The sequence below is a fragment of the Camellia sinensis genome, chromosome 10 (genome assembly GCF_055761805.1).
Source record: "Camellia sinensis isolate YWXY chromosome 10, ASM5576180v1, whole genome shotgun sequence".
NCBI classification, from domain to species: Eukaryota; Viridiplantae; Streptophyta; class Magnoliopsida; order Ericales; family Theaceae; genus Camellia; species Camellia sinensis.
Window position 1 is genome coordinate 92,061,440 of NC_138970.1, and position 21,044 is coordinate 92,082,483.

Genomic DNA, 21,044 nt, shown 5'->3' on the forward strand with positions numbered 1-21,044 from the left:
TTTTTGCTGTTATCAACATTTAGCTTCAGAAAATTACACCAAACAAGACCATAATCACCTCCTTTTTGGTTAGGGAGATGAAGGGAACTGAGCAGAGACCAACTTGCTAGTAGCATATATAATTGCACTTTTCAGGTCATAATTTTAAGATTAATATCAACTACACCTTCAATATGTAGACTAGTGTAGTCTAAATTAATAAACAAAATTATGATGGCTCAGGGTTTGAAGGCGAAACAAACTAATATGTAACAGTAAAATGCAACTATATCCAAATTTGCATAATACAAAACAATAAAATCAACATAGTATGCAACAAATCAGAATTTGGAAGACTAAACAGTACAAAAACAATGAAACAGAGATGTACACAAAACTAATACAAGAAATAATGCAACAAAGGAACTATATATCCGATGAATGCAAACAAAACATAAATTAAAGCATGCAAAATATAGATTAAAAGAAAACAAAGCCATGTATAAAGAAACAACACAACTTCAAAAGTTTACAAAACAGTGCGTACTCATGAAGGTATATGTTCGTAAAATGTTTGCTTTGATTGATGTATATTAAGTAAATGCGTTTATATATTTCATATATTACAGCAAACTTTCAGCTATGGGAGACCGGCAAACTAGAACTCAACCCCCAAAATTTGGTTTGTCACTAACAGTGCAAGGGATCTCAAGTAGAAAATGAAGACAACCCAACATTTATTTTCAAAGTATTTGACATCTTCAGTGGGCGTCGAGCACAACTTCAAAAGATTTCATGGTTCCATCAACAGTTTCTTAATATAATCAAGAACTTCATCCACATTAACCGTCCACGCCACTGAAACAGGCTCCTGACCATGGGTTGCTTGAATCCCATCTGTATCAGATTATTAAGATAAATTTAGAAACGATAATGAAAAAGACCAAAATACACCCCCAAAAATGCATTTTACTTGAAATGGGCACGGAACCCTCTTTCCCCTAATCCCTATCACTCTATCCCAATGCACTCCCAACCCGATCATTTCTTGAAATTCCCACAAAACATCAATGACATTAGGACATAGAGGCATAGGGATTTGGGAACAGAGTATCCTTGGTCTTTTAAACGTACTTTTGTTCATGGTCCAGGAGTGTGTGCCCCATATATATCCCCTCTGTTCCAACTCGCACAACCCCCTTTTTGTATGTAAAGAGGTCGGGTCGAACTAGTGCCACAAAACTGACTGGGTCATGGAGGAAAATCCCTACATTTGTTAACTTCAATTTGTTATTTTGATTAATGTTTATAACTGACTACGTTGATTAACAATCAAAACAGCACAACTTTAATATTGCCCAATTTATGAACAGAAGTTACCATAGACTCCAAGAGACTCAACATGCCAATCTCTGTAACATTTGCACATAGTGCTTAACAATTGAGCATGTCTTCCCTCAGACTGCCTCAATTCATCAAGGTCAGCATCTGAAACCGCAAGATATCTTTGATTTAGGGGAGAAATAGATTCGTTAAAGCATGATACAAAACAAAAACACTAACAAAGAAAACTAAAAAGGCGAAGCAGGACCTGTCATTATGACTTGTCTTGTAATGTTTATGCCAGTAATAACAATATTTGCCCCAGATGTAAACACAATATCAGCTGCTTCTGGGTCCCCATAAATCTGCAAGTCGGAAAAGGCAAGTGGTGTAATTTGACAGAATGAGAACTTAAACTAGCTTCCATATGGTCAGTCCAAGCTGAGAGGGATCAAAGGACTGATAAGCATCTCAAATGTGCCTAAGTCCTAAGACTTCATCTTTAGCAAGCCTCGCCAACCTGACATCCCTTGTAGTTAGGAATCATTACATGGACACTTCGGTGTGTATGAAGTACATTTGTCGGACACTGACACTCATGGGTAAGGATATGAGGTGTGTCTGGCATGTTTAGTTAAACATTCACCTAACAGATATATTTAGTAATTCACATTTATTGTGAAACAAAGTATAAAGTGCCCATATTATACATGAATGCTATAATTGCACCTTGTAAACACCATTTACTCAAGAAAATAAAACAAGTATATAGAGAAATAGAAATATGTTGTCATGTCCCCATATCCTTCGACATAATAATTAGATGAGGACACGAAGACACATATCCACATGGCAAGCAACAACTACACCGTGGTCCATGTAACATAGCAACAGAACTCATACTTCACATGTCTGGACTGCACGAGCTACTACTACTCCAAGGAGTATACAATGCCACTCAAGTGCCTAAGCCAGTAGGCATGGTTCAGGCATGCCAAAGTGTTCAATGTTCCTCACACGACTCTGGGGGGTCTTGTGACTTAGAGGCTAAAGATGGACGTTCTGCCTTAGCACTATGCACTCACGAGCAAAGCTGACTTAGGCATTCTGGAGAGAGAGAGAGAGAGAGACTGCATCACAAAAAAACCATGTATGGGACCTCGGTAATTGAGATTTGGACAAATCCTAATAATTAAATATATTTCTACCAAATAATAGCACTCGAAAATAAAAAAAGGGCAAATTACCTACAAGTCATTTTTTAAAAGCGTGTATTTTATTTAGTCCCAAAATTTTTAGATAAACGAAAAATCCTGTGCCCATTATTTTCTGCTCTTTCTATGCACCTTACTTCTTCTCTTTATATCTATTTCTCTGAAATCCGGTGACGACCACACCTTCCTTTTGTTGTTTTTCTTTCTAATCTAAAGTCACTAGCGACCACTATTGCTTGGGGTTCACCGTCAACCACCAACCACCTACTCCATGCTTCATGCTTACCGATGGCGAATAAGATAAGTTTCCGACGAAGAAGATGAATAGATTTACGTTAGATCCAACTAGATTTAAACCAAAAATAGTTTCCGTAGTACAGTGAAATTATTTAAAATAATTTAAATAAATATATTATTTATACTTCATAGCTAAAGAATCCAATAATATCTTCATAGCTAAAGAAGCAAAATCATCAATGGTGACTGGAACAAAGGCTTCTGTTTCTACTATACAAGAGCTTAAATTACAATCCATAATACGGTAACAAATAAAATTACTCAAAAATGCAAACGCTAATCCCTAGACATCCGAGCCATCCTTGCCGGTAGAGCAAGAAGGTCTTCTTCTTCATCTCCTCCGCTTGTGCTCTATTCGCAGTGTAATGCAACTCGTGAACCGACAGCGGAACCCTACGCTTTCTGACGCCGTTCACTAGTTTTCCGGAGATCTATTTTTTGCGTTTCCTTGCGATTCTTTTCCTTCTCGTCCCTTGAAGATGATGAGCAAATGAACGTGATCGATGACCAGAACTTCTTTTTGTTACCTCTACCTTCGGTTTTGCTTCTATACAATAGATCCTTGAACAATATCCACTTCTTCAAGGTCCTTCCAGACGATGAAGACCTTGAAGACGAAGCAGAGCCTGACGGTGTTGTCTCGATCAACAGAGTTTCAACTTCTTTGTTCTCAGAATCTTCCAACTCCAGAATGCGATGATGATGATGAGAGGCCTCATTTTCTTCGTGTTCTTGGCATTGGAACTGTGTTGCTCGTAGTGGTGACATCGGCCTGATCTGACCGTTCAAGAACAACTCGTCGAGCGAACTCATCGATCTATTACCAACTGAACCGTTCAGTAAGAACCCAGAAGAAAATTCGAACTCAAACGAGCTAGACTCAGTTGACAAGAAAGAATCAGACCTAGGAGCGGTGGATAACACGTAGTGCATAGGACTTGTAGGAGCACTGGAGAAGTAGCCGACAGCAGGACAGCCACGACCGAGGCTTGAAGGTGCAGAGACATAGGGAGTGGAACATATGATGTTGCTTTCTTCCCTGAGACGATGGCTTTCGTAAGCATCGTTGGTGTCGGCATTGTTGGAAGAGTGAAGGTCGACGTTTGGTTCGCCATTGTTAGGGTTTGAAAAGAGCACTATTGTTGTGAGTTCGAGAGCAGAAATGATAGAGGACCCCCACAACAACAATCCCCACAGAGACATGTCAGTGATGAGTGATAGGAGGAAAAAAAACAAAACAAAAAACAACCAATTCCAATCCATTGGGGTGGTGGGATTTTTCTGTTTGAGAGAGAGTTTTGGGGTGGGCTTAGGGACTGAAACGAGTCTGACTGGTTTATTGTACACGCAATAATTAGACAGAGAGCTCTGTGAATGAGAGAATGCATACATGGTTATGCGTTGTGCTTTCAATAAATATTGGAATTCAATTTTTTAATAATTAATTTTTTATTTTTTATATATTCTTATTTGGAAAAATTATTCAAAAATTCCATTTTAGAAAATGTTGCTTCATTTATTTTTGGATGTTTTCTTCTAAACCAACTATTCAAAAATTCCATTCCATTTTAGAAAATTATTTATGGTACGTTGTTGTGGTTTAATTTGGGAGTTTTGGAGTTTACTTTTTTACCTTTGGGTGTGATTTTGGTTTTAATTTTTTATTGATGTTGTGGTAAGTTGGTTATGGTATAGTGTTATTTTCAATTTTTTGTGGGGATTGTGTGAAGTCATTTAGGGGATGTTACCCATTTGGTGTGGGTTTCTAATCCAGGTCAACATAGAATATGGTCGAGTTTGGTATTGATATGTTACTATTTTATTTTATATATATATATATATCTATGCTATATATTAAGGAAAAAGGGAGTTTTTAACCCCAAGGCCTGTGGGAGGTTCAATATCCTAATCTGAATTTTCTAAATTTCTTATTAAAAAAAAACTCAGCATTTATTGATTTCGTCAAAATTCCCTGATCAGCATTTATTAACTTTTTTCAATCCACATGTCTTTCCACATGCCTGTATTTATTGATTTGGTCAAAATTCCCTAATCAGCATTTAAAATCCCCTCATACAAATAATTATAAATATAATCCGTATATAGTTATTACAGTACCTTTTTCAAGACTTTTTAAGGAATTTTTTTTATGCTTGTTCTTAATGCATTAAAGGGTTATTTTGAGAGTAAGGCTTGGGGGTTGGGAAAAGTTAATAAATGTTAAGGTTTTTTTTTTTAAATAAAAAATTCAAGAAATTTAAATTGGGATATTGGAGTTTCCACAAGACTTGGGGGTTGAAAGTCCCCTTTTCCTTAATATATATATATACATACATACATACAATAAAATAGTAACATATCAACACCAAACCCGACCATATTATATGTTGACCTACATTACAAACCCACACCAAATGGGTAACGTCACTAATCCTCTAAATCGCTCCACACAATCCCCCACAAAAAATTAAAAATAACACTATACCATAACTAACTCACCACAACACCAATAAAAAATTAAAACCAAAATTACACCCAAAAGTAAAAAAGTAAACTCCAAAACTCCCAAATTAAACCAAAACAACATACCATAAATAATTTTCTGAAATGGAATGGAATTTTTGAATAATTAGTTTCGAAGAAAACATCCAAAACTAAATGAAGCAACATTTTCTGAAATAAAATTTTTGAATAATTTTTCCAAATAAGAACATATAAAAAATAAAAAATTAATTTAAAAAAATTAAATTCCAATATTTATTGGAAGCACAATGCATAACCATGTATGCATTCTCTCCTCATTCACAGAGCTCTCTATCTAATTATTGCGTGTACAATAAACTAGTCAGACCCGTTTTAGTCTCTAAACCCACCCCAAAACTCTCTCAAGCGGCAAAAACCCCACCACCTCAATGTATTGGAATTGGTTGCTTTTGCTTTTTTTTTTTTCCCTCCGGTCACTCATCACTGACATGTCTCTGTGGGGATTGTTGTTGTGGGGGTCCTCTGTCATTTCTGCTCTCGAATTCACAGCAATGGTGCTCTTTTCAAACCCTAACAATGGCGAACCAAACGTCGACCGTCACTCCTCCAACAATGGCGACACCAACGATGCTCACAAAAGCCACCGTCTCAGCGAAGAAATCAACAGCACATGTTCCACTCCCTACGTCTCCGCAACTTCAAGCCCCGGCTGCGGCTGCCCCGCCATCAGCTATTTCTCCAGTGCTCCTGTAAGTCCTATGCATTACGTGTTATCCCCCGCTCCTAAGTCAGATTCTTTCTTGTCAACTGAGTCAGGCTCGTTAAGTTTGAATTTTCTTTTGGATTCTCACCGAACAGTTTAGTAGGTAATGGATCGATAAGTTCGGCCAACGAGTTGTTCTTGAACAGTCAGATCCGTTCAAACCGGTAATCCGGACCGAACCAGACCGAATCATACGGTTTGGTTCGGTTCTATTAAGAATTGGTTCGGTTTCGGATTAAGAAATGAGAACTACAAAAACGGTTCGGTTGATGGATTTTATAAAAAAACTGCAGTTCAAACCGAACTGAACTAAACCGAATTTTAAAAGATACATATATATATAATATCAAGTTTTATTTTTATTAATTATTTTTTTATAATTTTAATGATATTAGGATGGTATAGATATGTAATATTGAGTAATACCTTAATATTATTAGTTTTTATCATGAGTTAAATGTAATTAATTTGAGTAATTATTTTGTTAATATTAACAATTTATTCTTGTAAATAGAAATTTTTGAAACCGTAAACCAAACCGAAACCAAACCATTTTTTCGGATTGGTTCTGGTCCGGTTTTACAAGTGTAATGGTCTGGTTTGGTTCTCAAAATTACAGAACCGTTAAGATCGGTTCGGTTCTTGAATTTTCTCAGAACCGAACCAATCCGAACCGTGTACTCCCCTAAAATAAGGTAGGGGTAAATAGTAACCCTCTAATTCAATCGTAAAATTGGACAATCATCTCCTACCATTTTTTCGAATCCTACCTCCCGTTGGAAAGAATTGTATTTGATTTTGTAAAATTCTACCCAAATAAAAGAACTTATGATAGTTGATTTTGTTATAAAATAATATTTGTTATAATCTATTGCGATCGCCCCCATTTGTATTTTGGTTATGATTAAAGTAATTTTTTTATTGCAAGTCTAATTACTGTTAGTTATGATTTAATGTGGCTATATCAATTGCTTAAATTAATTTTATTAGATATAATGGATGAAACCGGTATGTGCATGTACATTTTTCGGAGATAAATAAAAGGGACTGGATTGTCTCCAGTCCTCTATTGGATTAGACCGTCTAGTCTGGTTTAGTGGGCCCTTTTTTTTGCCCAATTTTGATAATCTGAACCATTCACATTTTAGAATTCATCAAGTACAAAAAAGGTAAAATAAAATAAAATAAAATAAAAAAAAAAACAAAAAAAAACTAAGAGATCGAAGAAAAGAGACAGATATAGAGAGAGGCTTGCACTACGAAAACTATTTTTGGTTTAAATCTAGCTAGATCTAATGTAAATCTGCTCATCTTCTTCGTCGGAAACTTATCTTATTCGCCATCGGTGAGCATGAAGCATGGAGTCGGTGCTTGGTGGTTGACGGTGAACCCCAAGCAATGCTGGTCGCTAGTGACTTTAGAAAGAAAAATAACAAAAGGAAGGTGTGGTCGTCACCGGATTTCAAAGAAATAGATATAAAGAGAAGAAGTAAGATGCAGAGAAAGAGTAGAAAATAATGGGCACAGAATTTTTCGTTTATCTAAAAATTTTGGGATTAAATAAAATACACACTTTTAAAAAATGACTGGTAGGTAATTTGCCCTTTTTTTATTTTTGAGTGCTGTTACTAGCACCTACAAAAAGAAGAGTCGGGTTGGTAGCATCTCAATGTTTATATTTGGTTTCTTGATCTCCATTGGGTGAGTTTTGGAAACTTTGTTTTGCAATCAAACACGTGACGGTAGATTAGCTTACCCCGTATGAAATTTGATATTGACTCACGACTTTTTTTCATATGATAGGATGTTCTACTGCTTTTCAGCCCTCTGATACTTCCAGTTGGATTGGATTTGGACGGTGGAAAGAGTTGCTTTAGTTTCTTTGGTGGCAACAATTGTAGAGTCACTCCCAATTACAGAGGTGGTGGATGATAACATATCGGTTCCTTTGGCGAGCATGGTAACAGCATTTTTGATTTTTGGCTATTAGCAAGTCTAGACTGGTCTTGTCATGTATTTAATTATTTTTCTTCATGTGTAAATAATCATCGGGAGAGGGGCACCTGCTGTCATGTATTTAATTAGTTTTCTTGTAACCGTGGCAAAGTCATTGTTCACCTAGGGACCACGCTTTTATTTTTTATTTTTTTATGTCAATTCTCCATGTTTGGTTCCATAAAATTGAGTTCGTTTTTCAAAAAATTAAATTTTTTATTTTTCGTATTTTTTTTAGTGAATTTTTAAAAATATTTTACATAAATTTTATCTTTTAGATACACTTAATCTAAATACACTTAAAATGGAAAAATCATTACATACCTTTGAGATATCAGGTAGTCATGCTTCCTCACCAATTATGCATTATGTTTCTTCTTGTTTTTTAATCACTCAAAACAAAATCATAATACACCACTTTCTTCACCAATCATACTACTATGGAGCACAACGTGGCCATATTTTCGGACTACTGAATAATCACTATGATAGTTCGGGAGTATGGTCACATGGTGCTTCATAATAGTATGATTAGTGGAGAATGAGGGTATTATGATTTTGTATTGGGTGATTAAGGAATATGAGAGGGTACAATGAGTAATGAGTGAGAAAGTATGATCACAGGGTATTTCAGGATTATTTAATAATTTTCGCAACAGCAAACAAGGTTACTTCCTTAATATCAAAATGATGGAATCGAGGTGTTTGGTCTATTAATTATATATGTAGTACCATTGTATACAACGAGATTACATGTCTAAATCCTATGAAATAGAGATTGATATCCTTTGATTGTGTTAACAACTAATTATTATTGATGTATACCTAATGGTGTAAGTAGTTTTGTTTAGTAGGATTTAGGCTTCATTTGGGAACAAGTTCTTTTAGTAATTTTTTTATTTTTTAACTAAAATATGATATAAAAAAATTAGCATGTTTGAGATGATTTTTTTATTTTTTTACAAAAAGATGTGTAAAAAAAAGAGAGAAATAAATCTTTAACTTTTTGCTATAGATTATTGGCTTTTTGATTTTTTTTAGTAAATTTTTTACTTTTAAACTAAAAAATGAAATTGCCAAATGAGGCTTTAATGGAAAAATTATCACTGAATGAAACTTTTCAGTTTTGTTAACACCATTTACTCAAGAAAATAAGACAAGTACATAGAAATAGAAATATGTTGTCATGTCCTCATATCCTTCGACATAATAATTAGATGAGGACACAAAGACACATATCCGCATGGCAAGCAACAACTACACCATAGTCCATGTAACATAGCAACAGAACTCATACTTCACATGTCTGAACTGCACGAGCTACTACTCCAAGGAGTATACAATGCCCGCTCAAGTGCCTAAGCCAGTAGGCAAGGTTCAGGCATGCCAAAGTATTCAATGTTCATCACAAGACTCTGGGGGGTCTTGTGACTTAGAGGCTAAAGATGGGCGTTCTGCCTTAGCACTATGCACTCACGAGCAAAGCTGACTTAGGCATTCTGGAGAGAGAGAGAGACCACATCACAAAAAACTATGTATGGGACCTCGGTAATTGAGATTTGGACAAATCCTAATAATTAAATATATTTCTACCAAATCCTAACAGAATTCTAGGAAATCTTGATAGTTAATTATGGTCACATGCCTAACCTTCTATAAATAGAAGTACATTTTGCAACATAAGCTTCCCCTGCGTCACTCTCTCTCTCTCTCTCTCTCTCAAATGGATGGACCACCATGTCTCTTCCCCAGATGTCCTCTAAGTCCTTGGTGTCTGATGTGTTTTGCCACTCTCTAATGAACCTTTGACCTCTAGTCAGCCTCTTCACTTTTGTTTTGACTAGCAGCCAACTGATTTATTTACAACAGATGGAGGGGGTTCTTTATGCTTGTCATTTAAGAAAATTTGATCTTTGGGCAGTTCTGATATGGAAAATTTGGAATCACAAAAATCAGGTGCATCACCCGTGACCAAATGCAAGACCCAAAGATGATTTTTTATCGGCAACTGATTATTTACAAGAGTAAGTGAGTGGAGATCAGACCAAATTCTTAATTCCAGCTGAGCACTTACATTTGCTTCAGCAGCAGGATTGACATTTCCCAATGCAAAGAAAGATCCGCCAAGGATGACCACTCTTTTCACCTTGCTTGCAAAGGATGAGTCCTTTTTGACAGCCTGATCAAAACAAAATGCATCTTTAAGATTGATAAAACTTGGAAATAAATGTGATATGCACCACAGTGAACGGAAGGGAAGGATACTGAAACTTACCAAAGCCAAATTTGTCAATGGTCCAAGTGCCAGTATAGATACTTGGCCAGGATATTCAGAAACCATATCCACCAAAAATTCTGATGCAGTCTTTTCAATTTTCTTGGATTTTGGAGGAGGTAAATTTGTGTTCCCTAATCCATCTGAACCGTGAATGAAGTATGCTACATCTGGTGTTCCACCCTGTTCCAAAATACATTAAATGCACATGTAGCCTGTGTTTTGATATAGTATAGTGCAACTGTGCAGAAAATTATAGATAAACTCATAAAAAGAAGTTACCTTTAGAGGCTCAGGGCTACCCTCTGCCACAGGAACATCAGGATATCCTGCAATCTAACCCTATCGATTTGCACATCAAAAATAATCATGAAAATGTTCCAAAAACATCAAAGACCGCAAATTATGGAAAAAATTATATTTACTGTATAGGAAATTAGAATTAGAATCGACTAATTAATACATACAAGGATCAAAGCATTGCGAGTGGCATCTTCTGTAGTAACATTACCAAATATTGTTGTTAAACCTAAGACCTCCAGCTGTGGGGTTTGGAATGCCATGAAGATCGCGACGCTATCATCTGTGTAGATCAATGAAGATTCCATTCACATCTCACACATGACAATTAAGTAATTTTTTCCCCTTCTTTTTGTCACTATGAAATAGGAATCTTATTACATTATGAAAGAGAGAATGTGAGCACTACCAAGGATAATGGCACAGCAAGAAATGCTATATAAACACACAAACAAAATTTACAAACTGATGTGAGATTTTATTATATGCCTTCTCTTCAAAACATAAATTGATGTGAAACATAATTACAATAATGCTATACAAACATAAAATATATATGGTAATTGGATAGAGAACAATATGATTGAATTTGAATCTATGATTTTAAGATAGAGAATCCAAACACATGGTGTTTATTTTCAAGACTCTCACAACCATGTAATTGTGATAAATTTTGTATAAAAGTAATTAAGATGCCACCTCAATTTGTTGTCAAGAAGAGTCACATTTATTTATAAAAAACTTGTTCAGAGAAAAGAAAAACAAGATTACCTTGACTATACGTCACTCCATTTTTTATTTTTTTCAATCAATAGAAGATTATTCACAATTTTCTAGAGAATTATATCAAATTGGGCAATCAACTATGTAAGAATGTCTAACAACATATATCTGTAACACATCCACAAGCTCAACACCAACAATCATTACAACACTACAACAAAGAACCCCATAATAGGAACTAAATAAACAACTAAAGAAAAACACCCTAATAGTGAAAAAATAATCAATCTTCACTTTTGGCAATGATTAACCCTATCAGTAGTGGCCAACTGAGCTCGAAGTGGAGTTAGGCCATCTCCAACGCTTCACCAGATCTATCATCAAATTCAAATTTGGTGAAAAAGTAGCTCTTTTTATGCTCCAATGGTTTCACCAAACATGTATCAAATTGAAAAAATAGCAAATGTTTCATCAAACTGAGGATCTAGGAACCTTTCACCATTATACTGTATATGACCGTTGAGGATGGAACCCACCGAATGTCCGGCCAGATGTCCCCCTTGGTCATCCTCTTCCTTGAACAATTCATTGAATTTAAAAGCTTATTTGAAGACAAATCAAGACACTCAAGCTCAGACAAATTCCCAAAAGCAGGTGGGATTGATCCATGTAAGTTATTATATGAAAGGTCAAGCTATTTCAATGCTTTGAGCTTAGAAATGATAGTGACATTACCTTCTAGCCCTCGGAGCGTAAGATCGAGCATTTCGACCATGGATTGTTGGAGTTAAATCCAATGCCAGACCAAGAACAGTAGATGGAATTGCTTTGAGCTCATAAACAGCTTTTCATTTCAAAAACCCACTTGCCTCTCCAGAGATTACTTAATCAATATTCAAAGATTTTGGTAAAAACACAATCGAGAGCTCACACAAAAAAGACCTGAGCTTCAAAACCCCAAAAACAAAACAACAACAACAACAACAAAAAGTTTCACTTTTTAAAGATGACCCATTTTAGAAATCCCCAACTCACCACTTTATGTTCAGCCTGGAAGAGAAATCCCCAAATCTCCAATGGTTTGGGCTCTGAAGAGAGAGAAGAGTAAGGAGAGCCAAAAGGGTAATTGGAGGAAGAAGAAGAAGAAGAGGAGGTAGAGGGAGGAGAGAGGGAGGAAGTAGAGTGAGAAGAGAAGGGGGAAGAAGGAGAGGAGGAGGTGGTTGTGATGGTTGATGAGGCACTTTTATAAAAGGCTCAAGTGCTTTCATAAACTCACCCCTGACTTTCAAAGTGCTTCCATCAATGTCTCTCTCTTCTCTCACTCATTCGCACATATCAAGAACACTCTCACTGTCTCTCTCACTTATGCTCTGTTTTGGACATTCTTCAACAACCTCCATTATCAAAGCACCTCTCTCTCTCTCTGATTGAAAAGTATCCATCAACGAAGAGTTCTTTGTTAAAATTGAGATACTTGAAGCTATTTGAGAGTGATTATTACAAACAACTAGCAGTAGTAAGAATTGAGATACTTTGGTGCCTCTGTGATGATGTGATTGAAGTGGAAGCCATAAGGTCAGAGATTAGTAAGAGAGCACTGGCAACTGAACTGAATATGGATATTGATCTGAGTATGAGGGTTGAGACTGCTAAGAAAAGGACATCAATGGATGTTCGCGGTGGTTCTTTCTTTACAGAGGAGGAGGTTGATGTTTCCACAGACTAGAATAGTGATGAATGTTGCCTCTGTAAGCTGGAACAGTTGCCGGTCGATCAGCCGGACGTCAGCCCGGTCATCCCCCCGGTCGATCTATGTTCTGATGACAGCACCGTCAGAGTGGCTGATATTAGATAAAGGAATTCGTGCTTTTTTTATTCAGATTTGATGAAATATTTGGTGAACCGTTGGAGATGCCCTTATAGGCACAACACCATGTTATGAAGCTCATGGGAACATGTCTCGAACCTATTTCGATGATCCAAAACATTCATATAATAGGGTTCATTGAATAAATCATTCATGAAAAAAATTAGGTTAATTGGACATATCTTTTGGAGAACAATTAAAATCTAATGCGGAAACAGTGAACCATTTGCTGCTCCGTTGCCCGTTTGCTTCTCGCTTGCGGGTGCTTGTTTTCTCTTTGTTTGGTGTGGTCGGGGTTCAACCTAGGCGGGTCATGGATGTGTTGTGGTGTTAGGGGGTGGTTGAGTTAGGAAGCAGCGGCAGAAGGGTTTGGCGATTGCGCCTTTGTGTTTGATGTGGTTGGTGAGCAAAATCGACGTATTTTTCAGGATAGTGCTCAATCCATTGCACGGTTAGAGGCTTGGTTTTTGGGTGTTTTGTACAACCGGGTGTCAAGAAAGGCGAATCCAGATTTATTTGCTCTCTTAGATTTTGTTGATAATGTAGTTGGTTAGGCTCCCGTTTTGCGGGCCTTGGTTTTGTATTCTTTTGGCATCTTCTTGATGTTGTGGTAATAAAATTTCATTTAACAAAAAAAAAAAAAAAAATTAAAGTCTGATCATGAGGCTACACATATTCGATTAATCTCTCTTTTATTTTTATTTTTATTTTTTTTAATTTTTTTATGGATAAGATGTTTGACGAACCCTATTATAAGCGGTTCAGATTATGAAAACAAGTTCGGGACAAATCCCATGAGGTGTCACGGCACAAGTGCGGTGACAGCACCCACCACATATCCCAACTGAGCTAGTGGACACTGCTTTTTCTTTTTTCTTTTTGCTTTTTTTTTTTTTTTGGGGTCAAATAATATGTTTATGATTAATTTTTGTCACAACCACATATGCAAATACTTATGATCGATTCTTGTTAAAAAATAATCATTCAATAAATAAAATCTCGTGCCCAATAATATAAGCAGTTAAAAAACTGGAAATATATAAGAATTCCACTGACATAGAATGCTCTGTTAAAAAAAATTTTCCATTTAAAATCAACTATCAATTTATTACTTAAACCACTTATATTACACACACACACACACACACACACACACACACACACACACACACAAAAAAAAAAAAAAAACTCCTACCACATTGAACTGTTTATCTATTTTTGCAAGTAGGGGACAACATATCAAAAGGGTATATGGGAGAGAGAATTGAAAGAGATGATGTGAAGCCCAATTGACTCAACACTGAAACAGGTAGCTAAGGAATAAAATGGGAAAACAATTATGCAGTGGTGAGAGAGAGAGAGAGAGAGAGAACATACCAATACCAGGATCTGTATCGATTATGATCTTCACACGAACAAGTTTCCCGGAACCCATTTCGTTGGGGGTCCCAGATGCCATTAACTGTTAACTGTGAATCGAGAGGAATATTACTAGCAGGGTTCAGATTTCGGAGCTACCGAATTATATTAATAAATCAAACCTTTTGTCAGCTTTGTTTGGCCCTGTTTGGTAGAATTGTGGGAAAGTGCTTATAGCTTATGCCTCAACAGCTTATAGCTTATAACTTTCAGCTTAAGCTGATTTCCAGCTTATTCTTAAAGCATCTCCTGCCCCACTCAAAGAATAAGCTGATTTCTGACTTCCAAAAAGCTATAAGTTATAAGCTATAAGCTAAACTAAACATATCAAAATAGCTTAAATTAAGCTGAAAGCTGAAATAAGCTGTAATTAAGCTCTGCCAAACAGGCACTTTGTAAGCTCAGCTGCTCTGGTAGATAGGGCTACAAACGAGCCGAGTCGAGTCGAGTTCTGTGAAGCTCGAACTCGGTTCGATAGAATTTGATAATGTTCGGGCTCGGCTCGAGCTCGAGTCGAGTTATGAAAGTTGCGCTCGAGCTCGGCTCGCTAGATATTTATAAAGCTCGAGCTTGGCTCGACATAGCTCGTTTACAAACGAACGAGCTCGAGCTCGAGCTCGAACACACAAACAAATTAAGCTATGAACAAAGCCAAAATCAAATCTGCCTTGTTCTTATAGACTTGTTCAAATCTGCCAAAATCAAATCCAAATCACAATTGAATCTTTCAGACTTGTTCTTATATATTAAATAATTCACCAAATAAACAAGCACAAATCTTACTACCATACCCAAAATGAATATAGGTGATCTGATACACTAAAACAATAAATACTCAAATCAAACGTGGATCATCATATTGTTATAGAATGGTCAATCTACCGTGTATATATGTATATATATATATAGACAACACCAACCTATACCATTAATCTAAAGCACCAGGTGCAACAACATGAAAAGTGGGAGATAAATATAAATAAATAAAAACATCAATGCCTAGAGATTAGTACACATTTTTTACAAAATATATATACATATATATCAATTCTATTTTCATATTTTCCATTCCATTGAAACATTAAACAAAAACAATGAGATACAAAATCATAGATCTTTGATTTCTATACAACACATCTTGAAATTTCATAAACAAAGGAGGATCTAAATCAAAGAGAACAAAAAACGAACGATTCAAACCAGATCAATCTTGAAATCAATAATAATAACAATAATCAACATGTAAGAGAGAGAGAGAGAGAGAGACTTACATCAGAGGAATTGCTAATGAGTTCACGGAGAAAGATCACTTTATTGCTGTAGAAAGTGTTGATGATGAGACTCAACAACTGGTTGATCTCAACCTGGAAAGCAAACGTCTCGGTCTCCGCCATTTCCGATCTGTAAACATACACTCTCTCTCTAGAAATTGAAAGGCGATGAAGATGAGTGAGGAGTTCTAGGGTTTGTGACCGTAGGTAGCCCCAAAATTTGTCTGCAGAGAGAGATGAGATGAGACCAAATCTCTTGAAATAGAGATGAAAAATAAGAAAATAAGGAAGCAGGAGTACCAGACAAAGCTTGTAGAACAACGTTTCTTGAAATAGAGATGAGACCAAATCTCTCACACTTATGCGAATCAGGAAAACCTTCGACGGAAGGAAACAAGTTTTTTTTTTTTTTTGGGTGAGAGAAAACCACACAGCAGCTTCCAAATATGAGGACTGAACCCTAATTTCATAACACATATATATATTTGTTATATATATATACACACATACAGGCTCGCGAGCCCAACCGAGCCGAGCCTTGCCTTACCAAGCTCGGGCTCGGCTCGTTAATAAAATGAGCTTAAATTTTTAGCTCGAGCTCGTTTATTAAGTAATCGAACCAAACTCGAGTCGAGCCTAATCGAGCCAAGTTCGAGCTTGTTTGTGAACAGTTCGTTTCGTTTGCAATCCTACTGGTAAACCATTACAACGGACTTGATCGCTGCTGGATAGGTAATGTCAAAAGAGAACGACAAACATATGCGACTTGATCATTGACCTAAAAGTTAATTTTTTTTGTTTTTTTCTAAAAAAATTATGTAAAAGATATGAGAGATGATATGATTTAGGGTGATTGTACTTACACCATTATTTAACTTTTTTATACTTTTCATCTCATTGCACCACTAAAAAAAATGTAATTCTTATTACACCCCCAATATACTACCAAAACTAACCTAAATTAATTATTTTATCTTTTTACACCACTAATTTTGGTAACACCATACTAAACAATTTATATTATTCGGTGTTATATTGTTGGGAAAAATAGATCTCTCTAATATTTTGTTGTTATACATTTACAGAGACACTTTCTTTCAAACAATGATTTTTTAATTTGTGGTGGGCCTGTTCGGTAATACAACGCTAATTAATTTAAATTACTCCAGTGCCATGTTATCGGATAATATTTTTTTTCCCAGCATTATGTTGCCGTCCAATTAGATGATAATAAGAAATTAATTTGGGTCACTTGTGAAGTGCATGTTCAGTGATACATTGTTATACAAATGGGATTATTATAATGTTATGTTGCCAAACTACAATAGAATTGTCTAGGCCCTTGTCGTTGTACATTGAAAGATTTACTTTTTTCTTGAAGCATCCATAAAAAAATTTATAAATCAAACACGCATCCATAAAATCATACATAAAAAGTATCCATAAAATTATTCATAAAAACATTAAGTGTACGAATATCCATAAAGTATCCATAAAATCTGTCATTGTTTGCATCTATCAATCAAACATGCTATCACAATTCGTCTTGATAATTTTTAGGTAATTTTTCTCCTCTTAATAGAAATAGACGTCCACACTTTTTAGAGCCTGTCAATCTCAATCGTTCCCCCTTGATCTTCATGTTATCTCTATAATAACCACTTCTTTTACAAACAAGTGTAAGTCATAGTTTTCTGCCATTGCCTTCCGCATCTGATGTCTTTATAACAATGATAAATCTAGTCTTTTTCCCAACGTCAGAAGCCTATTTAATTCATGTTTCACGACTACAAAAAATCTAAAGATAATACATTTATACGTTAAATTATTAATAAAACTCAATACAAATTAAAAATAAGAAAAAATTATATTTGTAAAAAAAAAAAAAGACTTAACAAATTTCGTCTGTAATGAATTCATGACTAGTGTCCACTAATATTGAAGTACTTGCGTTGTTGCAATGAATATAAATATTATCATTTCAGGCAAAAAAATTAAAAATATAAAAAAATAAAACTGAAAATATATGGTAATGAGAAGCCGAACAAATTAAAAAAATTCGATTTGGGGTTACCGAAAATGTATCTTTTATTTGGTAGTTGGTTACCAAACTTATATTTTTTGTTCGACAATGTACTGCTGAACTATTTTATTTTGTTTGATTTCGAATCACTGAACGAAAGTCGAACACCAGTCTAGAAAAACGCAATAAAAACTTACCAAATAAATAAAAAAAAAACCCACCATTTTACTTTTTTTGATGGTTCTTCACCACTGTTTCTTCATTCATTATTTTCTTTAATGATCAAAATATTATGATTCTCACTTTTTGAAAAGAGATATGTAAAAGAAAAGAAAAAAAAGGAGTGGGAATTGAAGACCAAGGGATATAAGGAGATAACAAAATAAATTTAATTTTAGTGTTTTGTCCTTAAAGGTAATTTCACACATGGACAAAATTGGGAGGGGGAAAAACTCATATAGAGAATGTAAAGAGGTAAAGTAGTTGTGTAAGTAAAATCACCTTATGATTTAAAATGAGTTAAAAGTTGAAAGATGGCTTTTAGCCCTCTTCCCAAAATAGCCCTAAGGGTGGGCAAATGCCGGTCCAAACCCGTAATAAGATATTTTGTGCCTATCTAAGTATGGTTAGGCCTTAACATCGAGACTTTATATTTGTCTAAATTCGATTTAAAAAATAATTATAAATCCTAAATCTATAAATCGGGCTATGTGATTAAAAAAAATTAAAACATTCAATAATTAAATTTAATCACACATTATATTTCTTAAATAAATATATTGACATTATTATAAATTTGAAAGATTTTGAATATAGATTGAAGGATTTCTCAAATAAATTCAATCATACGTCACCGAAAATGTGAGTTATAATAAAATTAATAAAGATAAAGTTTAGATCCCAAATATATATATATATATATATTAATGTATTATAAATAATTAATTAATTAATTAGCAAGCCAAGTTGGGTTGAAAGTATAAATCTGAAGCCCAGCCTATTAATATTTCGAATTGAAAATGTTGGTCCAGCCTGGCCCTATGGAGTAAAGTAACCTTCCAAAGCCTTAGAAAAATAGAGCTAGGTTAGGCAGGTTAACGGGCCGATATCCAACCCTAATACAAGTGTAGCAGGGCTTGGTTTTACGATAGAAAATTTGTTCACAAAAATACAAATTACTTTCTCTTCTTTTTTCTAAACCAATAAATAACCAATGAGATATCCCAAGGTTGGATAACATGGTAAGGTATCAGCCAGCATGACGATAAGTTCAGGGTTTAAAACCAACATGGTAAGGCATCAGCCAGCATGACGATAAGTTCAGGGTTTAAAACCTCTACTAGTCTTCTTATAGCCCTTGACTGAAATTAGGGGGTGAGGGGTAAGGTCCTCGACATCCTCTCTTGAGTTGGCTTATAGGGTCGGGTCCTAAGGGCTCGGCCTTGAGGGTTTAAGGGTTACCAAAAAATAATAATAATAATAATAACCAATGAGATGGTCTCACAAAAAATATAAAATGATTCAATGAGAAGGTGTGTGTAAACAAATTTACACTCCAACTTAGCACTTAATAGTGCTTACAATAAATACCAGTGATTTTTTTAATATTTAAATATAAATTTGAAAGAGAAAATTTGTGAAAAGTCTAATTTAAAGAAGGTATAATATTAGATCTAAAGAAAAATCTTTTTTGGTGATAAGGACATTTGTTGGTTAAAAGGATATTACCACATATTTGTTGAAATTTTTATTTTAGCCTATTTGTTCAAATTTGTATCTATCTATTAAAATTCACCAAGTCTATTTTTTCCTATCTATTGAAATTCACCAAGGTTATTTTCCATATCTATTGCAATTCACCAAGCTTGTTTTTTCATATTTGTTCAATTTTTTATTCTATCTGTTCAAATTCTCATACACATACAAATATATATAAAGAGAAGAGAGAGAGAGAGGGAGAGAGAGCGGGGTTATATCTGTCAAAATATTTTTTTATCTGTTCAAAATCCAACTCTCTCTTTACAAACCCATTTCATTAGAGTATTTCCTTTGAGTTTCTAACCCTACTCAGATTTGAATTAGCTAGTGTGTCTTCAGTATCCCCCAGCCTAAATCAATAACCAACGATGATAGGCTAGACGTTCTTGAACATTGAATCAAATATATTTTGCTATCTCTAAAACCTATCTCTCTCTATAAACCTACATATTATTTCCTCTATCTATCTATCTATCTATCCGTCTCTCTCTCTCTCTCATACAAGTTAGAATCTGACTCATCAGAGGTGAAGAGGCTCAGAGATGATCTCCTTTGCAATCTTGATGACTTAGATGTGTGCACAACAAGTCTAGATCTGGACTCCTTTATGAAGAGCTTTGAGGTAAAGATAATCGTTTCACCACCTGTGACAGTAGTGGATTTGACGTTATATTCTAGTGAGTCTCAACCTGATCTAGGTTTCCTTATTGAAGCTTCTGATGACGAGTTTGGTCTTCCTCTATTGAACATGACGATGAGCGATGAAGATGTCATTGAGTTGGTGCAAGTTTCATTTGACTCGTCGACCGAATTCTGTGAGATATGAAGGTTTGATGATCAGATCCTAAGTTATGACTCGTTCAAATTTGAGATCGCCGGCGTTGAGAATAATGGCGAATATTCGATTATTCGGAGAGAGAGAGAGAGAGAGAGAGAGAGAGAGGATGTGTTTATTTGTATAGATAGAGAATGGTGTCCTTATACACTTAAAAATCTCCTTATAGACGTAATAGTTTAGCGTTTTGGTAAAAAAAAATCAAATTTGAATTTATGGGGCTGAGTGCCTTATTCGAAAATGTTATTAATTTTATGATTTATTTTAGGAAAAATTACACATAAGTGAGAATTGGACAAAATATTTATAAATTAATGAAAAAATTTATAAATTTAATCATTAATGTTTATATAGTTTTTCAATAATTTGATTTTTTTTGAAAAACTACAATGATTTGTAGTTTTCCCTTTATTTAATGCTTTTATGAAGATTATCTAATAATTAGCGCTTATGGATTTAAAATGTAGCCTATGCTAGAAAAAAAAAATAATTAAAGACTAAACTTCAACTAATTTTAA

At 34.9% G+C, this 21,044-nt stretch overlaps 3 protein-coding genes across 10 annotated transcripts in view; all 3 read right to left on the reverse strand.

The window, feature by feature from the left end:
• LOC114299867 (uridine nucleosidase 1) overlaps positions 1 to 16,201 on the reverse strand; it is a 56,630-nt gene extending 40,429 nt beyond the window's left edge. For 2 of the 3 annotated variants that reach the window (XM_082891801.1, XM_082891800.1), the window contains exon 1: positions 15,911 to 16,039. Coding sequence is in view for 1 of the 3 variants with exons in the window: in XM_082891802.1 (XP_082747928.1) it covers positions 15,911 to 16,033 (123 nt within the window). In the remaining 2 variants the exon portion in view is untranslated. Of the gene's footprint in view, positions 1 to 15,910 lie in introns of all 3 variants that reach the window. The other variant, XM_082891802.1, reaches the window with a different exon arrangement.
• Positions 538 to 15,165, reverse strand: LOC114322051 (uridine nucleosidase 1). 6 transcript variants are annotated; one of them, XM_082891805.1, is made up of 10 exons: positions 15,032 to 15,165; positions 14,598 to 14,776; positions 10,842 to 10,913; positions 10,613 to 10,659; positions 10,331 to 10,513; positions 10,130 to 10,234; positions 1,571 to 1,667; positions 1,360 to 1,467; positions 1,114 to 1,246; positions 538 to 876 (listed from the first exon to the last, which is right to left on the reverse strand). In XM_082891805.1, the coding sequence occupies exons 2-10, from the start codon at positions 14,677 to 14,679 to the stop codon at positions 822 to 824; spliced, it is 882 nt and encodes a 293-aa protein (XP_082747931.1). In that variant the 5' UTR covers positions 14,680 to 14,776; positions 15,032 to 15,165; the 3' UTR covers positions 538 to 821. The 6 variants fall into 6 exon arrangements, with proteins under 6 accessions (XP_082747931.1, XP_082747929.1, XP_082747934.1 ...); XM_082891803.1 differs by having other exon boundaries at positions 10,613 to 10,666; positions 10,798 to 10,913; XM_082891808.1 differs by lacking the exon at positions 10,842 to 10,913 and having other exon boundaries at positions 14,598 to 14,689; positions 14,762 to 14,776; positions 15,032 to 15,137.
• LOC114322049 (uncharacterized) lies at positions 2,907 to 4,340 on the reverse strand. Its single transcript, XM_082891799.1, has one exon. It carries the CDS (start codon positions 4,203 to 4,205, stop codon positions 3,207 to 3,209), a length of 999 nt encoding a protein of 332 aa, XP_082747925.1. The 5' UTR covers positions 4,206 to 4,340; the 3' UTR covers positions 2,907 to 3,206.
• Positions 16,202 to 21,044: the final 4,843 nt, after the last annotated feature.

Bases quoted from the DNA above. Each gene is read 5' to 3' on its own strand.
- LOC114322051 (XM_082891803.1), bottom strand. From the start codon at position 14,679: ATGGCATCTGGGACCCCCAACGAAATGGGTTCCGGGAAACTTGTTCGT. The intron at 10,514-10,612 runs GTAACTTCTTTT...ATTTTGGAACAG, and splicing joins GTAGCCCTGAGCCTCTAAAG to GGTGGAACACCAGATGTAGC. The intron at 877-1,113 runs GTACGTTTAAAA...AATCTGATACAG, and splicing joins CTCCTGGACCATGAACAAAA to ATGGGATTCAAGCAACCCAT.
- LOC114322049 (XM_082891799.1), bottom strand. From the start codon at position 4,205: ATGTATGCATTCTCTCATTCACAGAGCTCTCTGTCTAATTATTGCGTG.